At 43.4% G+C, this 6,000-nt stretch overlaps 1 protein-coding gene across 3 annotated transcripts in view; it reads left to right on the top strand.

Annotated features, from left to right (window-relative positions):
* Positions 1-363: 363 nt before the first annotated feature.
* Positions 364-6,000, top strand: part of os9 (OS9 endoplasmic reticulum lectin) — a 45,952-nt gene continuing 40,315 nt past the window's right edge. For 2 of the 3 annotated variants that reach the window (XM_043682094.1, XM_043682092.1), the window contains exon 1: positions 366-532. In XM_043682094.1, the coding sequence (XP_043538029.1) occupies positions 389-532 (144 nt within the window). In that variant the 5' untranslated portion in view covers positions 366-388. Of the gene's footprint in view, positions 533-6,000 lie in introns of all 3 variants that reach the window. The other variant, XM_043682095.1, reaches the window with a different exon arrangement.

The following is a 6,000-nucleotide window of genomic DNA, read 5'->3' as shown; positions in this document are numbered from 1 at the left end:
GTACTTGTTCAAGGGAAAGACGAGGGCTGGAGGCAGGTCTCCGCCATGACGGCCGTGGAATCGGACAATCGGAGAAGGCCTATCATTGGGAGTGACAAGAGCATTACCCACTCAGGCAGAGGCCGCGACCTTTCTGATCAATCAGCGTGCTGGAGCTGGAGAGGCCAGGGTTTGGTTGCCAGGCAGCCGCAAGCAAGGTTTGGGGGGGGAGGGGGGTGTGCAGCGCCAGAGTGACGTGACACTGGAGCCACTCAGCTTTGAGATAACGTCGCGTCGCGGTTTGATTGGTCCCTGCGGGAGCCGTTGACCAATAGCCTCGGTGGAGAGGCGGGAGCAGTGCCATTAAAGTTCGGCTGAGCAGCCCAAGCTTCTCGGCGAATGTTTCAAGATGGCGGCTGCGGCAAGGGCCTTCGTACTTGCGAGCGTCTGGTCGATGCAGTTCGTGTGCCTATCGGCTTTCCTCAACATCGAAGAGCTCAACGAGATGAAATACGGAATCGAGATCCTCTCGGATCCTATCATTAAAGGACAGGCGAGTTGACGAGCGCTGCCAGAACGGGGGTTGGTGCTGCTACCTCCAGTGTCGTTGGCCGGCGTGCCAACGGAGGCTTCTTATTGATAACTAACCTTTAGCGTGATTCCAATGTATTGACTTCACTTTCAGCTGGTTGAGTAAACGCTGGGTGACCTTTCGTTCTTTATTTGTCATGACCACATATCAGTGACGGTGATGTGGTGGAGGGAAAAGAATCTGTTCTTTGTCTTATGATGAATTCGTTTATTGTTTACATAATGTACTTTGGGCCATATGTCGACCTTGACTTGTCTAGTATAGCTGTTCTTAATATGATTTCAATGTTAACCGATTAACGTTGCGTGATCTTCAAAGTAGTTATTTCTACTGTAGGCATCAGAGCTTTGTAACATAGGAGGCCGCCTTGCCTTGTCTGTCTGTTGGTTAAAACAGCTGCCTTGCTGAATCCTAATTTCCAGTTCTTGGTCTTTAGCTCTGGAGCTCACAATGCATGTTCGCATGTCTTTTTCAAATCGCAAAACCTTTGTCTCTACCCCCGTTTCAGGCAGTGGGTTCCTTCACTGTCTGGGTGAAAAAAATGTTTGACTCACTTCTGATCCTCCTGGTTAGTGAAACCTCTACTAACAAAAGTACATCATTCCTATCCACACTCCGTCCATTTTTAATTCCCTTTGTACCCAGTGCTGGATGAGGTAGACGAAGCAGTACTTGCCTGTTTAGGTTGGTTAAATTGCTTTGGAACAGGTCATCAGCCTGTCATCAAGCATGGCTGACCAGGAGACACTCCTGTTCTTACTGCCAACAGTAGACATGATGGAAGGATTTGCAGGTTGATAATCAACTTGTTTTGGCACATCATAACATGGCTTCCTTGGCCATCAAGTTCTGGAATGGAACTCGAATGCTGCTCAAAGGGCAGGCGCTGTACCTTCTCTGTTACAAGACCTCCATTTCCACTCCCTGGCCCCTTCATGATTTTCAGTACCTCAATCAAATATTCTCATGGCTGCTTCTGTTTCAAAAGTTTGCTTTGTATAATAAAAATTCTCCATTGCTGATGCCATCCTTAGTAAATCTCCATGCCCCCTCTAATGCAACCTCTCTTTTCTTATCCCCAAGGCCACTGTTGATAAACATATGGCTTCTTAACCACTGTGTTTGACCTGTTAGGGACCTTGAAGGTCCTATCTATTCCTCTCACTTTTTAGAATCCTATTAGTTTTCTTGTATGTTTCCTCAATTATTTGTCTACCCCAAAGGCATTATTTCACACGTTACTGGATTGAATTCCTTTTGCTGTTTTTCTGCTACCTGACCAGTGCATTGGTATCTTTCTATAGACTACAGCTTTCTTCCTTGAGGATCTCTCGACTAAATTCTTAGCGCCTGCAGATTTCTTAATTATGCCCTTACATTTAAGTTGGCATCATTGATATATACTACTCTTTGCACGGTACCTGGGACTGTGCTCTGCGGATCCCTACTGGAAGCGGTTGTATGTTTGCAAAATACCAGCTGACTGTTTTCCTATACTCCCTGCACTGAGCCAATTTTGGTTCTTTCCCTTTGATCCCATGGGCTGTCAATTTTTTTGACCAGTCTATCAATGTGGGATATTGTCAAAAGCCTCCTTAAAACCTAGGTAGACTTAAAGGTGCTAATCTCTTTGATTGTCATTATAAGAGTCCTACAGCACAGAGACAGGCCCTTCAGCATGGATGAGTTTGGGCCAACCAAAATGTCCATCCATACTAACCCCATTTCCCTGCACTTGGCCCATATCCTTCTAAACCTTTCCTATCTATGTATTTATCCAAATGCATTTTAAATGTTGTTAATGTGTACGCCTCAACCACTTATACTGGCAGCTTATTCCATATATGTACCACCCTCTATTTTAAAAAAAAGTTGCACCTCCGGTTCCTTTTTATTCTTTCTCCTCTAACCTTAAACTGATGCCCTCTTGTCCTCGATTTCCCCAACCCTGGGAAGAAGGCTGAGTGCATTCACCCTATCCATGAATACACCAGCTTTAGTTGTGTTAGTCATTCACCATCTAACATTTTTTTAAAAAAAAATCCATGCCAACTGTCCTTGATTAATCTGTATCTGATTTTCTCATCAGGTTAAGTTGACTGGTGAGTACTTCATCCGGTTAACTGTTGCTCACTTTTAAAGTAACTATCTAATGTCCAGAGAGGATGGGAAAATGATGGTCAGGGTCTTCACTGTTTCTTTCCTTAACAGGTTGGGATATATTTCATCCAGGGGAGAAAGTGAGGTCTGCAGATGCTGGAGATCAGAGATGGAAATGTGTTGCTGGAAAAGCGCAGCAGGTCAGGCAGCATCTAGGGAACAGGAGAATTGACGTTTCGGGCATTAGCCCTTCTTTTCCAGCAACACATTTCCATATATTTCATCCAGGTCTGGCAGTGTAATTACTTTCAAGGATGCTAAATAGCTCAATGTTTCCTGTCTGTTTATTCCATCTGACAGTTCTCATCTTTCCTTGTTAACTACAAAAGTGGCATTGTCCCTCTTTTGTGAAGACTGACACAAAGTAATCATTACAAAGCATGCTCATGTATATCTTCCTCCTCTGTACATAAGTTATCTTTTTTAATTGGCTTAACCTTTTCCTGAGTTACAGTTTTAACCTTTATGCATTTATACATCTTTGAGCTTTTGTGTCCAAATTAATGCCCCCTCTTTGCTTTCCTAATTTCCATTTTAATTTCACCTCTGCATTTTTCATACTCTAGGTTTTCTGCAGTATTGAACATTCAGTATCTGGTTTAATTTTTAAAACAAATATTTGCAGGATGTGAGCATTGCTGGCAAGGCCAGCACTTATTGCCAATCTGTAATTGCCCTTGAAGCAGTGGTGAGGCCCAGGTACACCCACAGTACTGTTAGGGAGGGAGGCCTAGGATTTTGCAACAGTGAAATTGCGCCATATGGTTGCTAAATCTGGATGGTGTAGGTTGGAGGGGAACTTGCAGATAGCGGTGTTCCCATGTATCTGTTGCCTTTGTCCTTCTATAGGTAGCCATGGTCATGAGGCTGGAAGGTGCTGATGATGATTAGGCCTAGAATATTATCCTGATGAGCTTTTGAGCCAGGAGGCTGAAGTTCAAGTCCTACCTGTTCCAGAAGTGTGTAAAGATGTCTCTGAGCAGATTTGATAAAATACCTGTCCTGAAGAACTGGGGTCTTGTCAGGAGACCCAGGTTCAAATCTTACTTCAGAAGTGTGTAATAGTGTCGCTGAACTGATTTACTAGAACATATGAAGATTTCCTGCAGCAATGTCCCAGTGCTAAGGTAATTTGCTTCAACAGCCACAACCTTTGTGCTCCGTATGACTCCAGCTCGTTCAGAGTTCTTTGCTGGATTCTCATCAACTTCAATTTGCTAAGAAGACTTGGTGAAATGATGTTAAGACTGACTGCCCCCAACTCAAGGCTCTAGTGAAGTGAGGAAAGCTGGCAGATACTAAACTGAGCATCTGTCAGCAGATTGTTGTTGTATTAAGTGTCTATAGATAACTCTGTGGTGATTCTTTCATCTCAATACTGATGATCGAGAATTGGTTAGGTGGTAATTAGTAGCACTGAGTTTGTGCTGTCTTTCGTGGACACAATGTACCTGGGCCACTTTCCAAATTGCCAGATAGGTGCCAGTATTTTTTTTTCTGGAGCAGCTTTGCCAGGAGTGCAACTTGTTCTCGACCAAGTCTTCAGGACCACTGCCAGAATATTGGCAAGGCCCATAGCATTTGCAATATTCAGTGCCTTCAGCTGTTTCTTGATATTGTGTGGAGGGAATCTCATTGGCTAGGTACGAGCGTCTGGGATGCTTGGGATCTCTGGAGGAGGCGGAGTTGGATCATCCACTCGCATTTCTGGATGACGTTTGTTGCAAATGCTTCAGCCTAATCTTTTGCACTGATGTGTTGGGTTCCCCCACTATTGAGGATGGGGATATTTGTGGAGCTGCCTCCTTTAGTTGTTTGACTGTCCATCACCATCATGATTGCACAACTTGGATCTGATCTGTTGGTTGTGTAATCTATTAGCCCCGTCTATTGCATGCTGCTCCCACTGTTTTGCATACAAATCGTCCTGTGTTGGAGCTTTCACCTTGGACCTTGTTTTTAGCTATGCCTATTGCTGCTTCTGGTAATACACTCTGACACTGTCTTTGAATTGGTGCTGATCCCCTGGTTTGTTTCTAGGTTCATTCGAAAAAAGGAACGACTGACTGCGCAGTCAATACACAGGGCTGCCAGTCTAAATTGTGTGCTCAAATCTCGAGGCGGCTAAGATTTATGCCTATTTTGCCACGCTTTACACCTTTTAATATGTTAGTGTTTTTGACAATGTGTTTCTGTTTTGATCTAAGCAAGTGTAAAACAATTTAGTATGGATGGGAGGTTATTTCAGATGATGGGTAATTTGTGCAGTGCTGACATACAGCAACAAAGGTTCCAATTGACGAAAGAAATAGGTTTACACTGGTGTATTCCTGTAATTTCACTCCAGTGAGCACACAGTCAATGCATTAAAAGGTAATTGAAATCCATTCTTTTGCTCAACAGACCTTGGTGTAGGCAGGTGATGAGAAATGTTAATTAGATTCTGGAATAGGTCTTGGCAGACAGAAGGAAATAGATTCAACAGCTTTTTCTGGTATCTGTTCTATCCTATAGAACTGAGGGTTTAATGTCTGACATTGCTACTTAATTTCTGCTGAATGAATGAGGGTTGAACTAATGTTGGGAGCATATTAAATCCATTTACAACAATGTTTACACTTTCAGCTGGAGCCTGGTCCAAATTCAGTCCACGAATTGAACTGAAATGTGTCAAAGCAACACTCTGCTGCCTATTTGCCTTTAAGGTACACTGTAATTAATATACTAATGTAATTTGGGCAAAGTGATATGGTAGCTATTAGAAAAGTGGCATTTTGCCTGAATTGGAAAAGGCTGTAATTTGCACAGATTCAATCAAATGTGACTGTGACTGTCTCTGCATAAGGCCAGAAGATTTAGGAGCAGAAGTTAGACATTTGGTCCAATGAAATAATGATGATCTGATACAGTAGATTCCCCCCCCCCCCTGTCTGGAGAGAAAGCAGAATAAATGTTTCTGGTCCAATGACCCTTCAGAATGCTCTGCGCATCCATCACTGGACCTGAAATGTTAACCCTCCCCTCTCTCAAGATGCTGTCAGACCTGAGTTTCTCCAGCAATTTCTCTTTGATTACAGATTTCCAGCATCTGCAGTTCTTTTATTTTAGATTTTTATTTCCATTTGCCCCAGGAGTTAGCACTCCTTCTGGTAGGAGAAAATGGCTCGTGAGACTCCTCATCTAATCAATGCCGTGGGTGTTGATGGACCTGTGGTGTTGTCTTGGCTTTTTGTATTTTGTTTCCAATTTGTAGGTTGTGGGTGACGCTG

This window comes from Chiloscyllium plagiosum, chromosome 43 (genome assembly GCF_004010195.1).
Source record: "Chiloscyllium plagiosum isolate BGI_BamShark_2017 chromosome 43, ASM401019v2, whole genome shotgun sequence".
Taxonomy (NCBI): Eukaryota; Metazoa; Chordata; class Chondrichthyes; order Orectolobiformes; family Hemiscylliidae; genus Chiloscyllium; species Chiloscyllium plagiosum.
The sequence above is the reverse complement of the archived record's forward strand: the minus strand, read 5'-3'. Positions and strand labels throughout refer to the sequence as shown.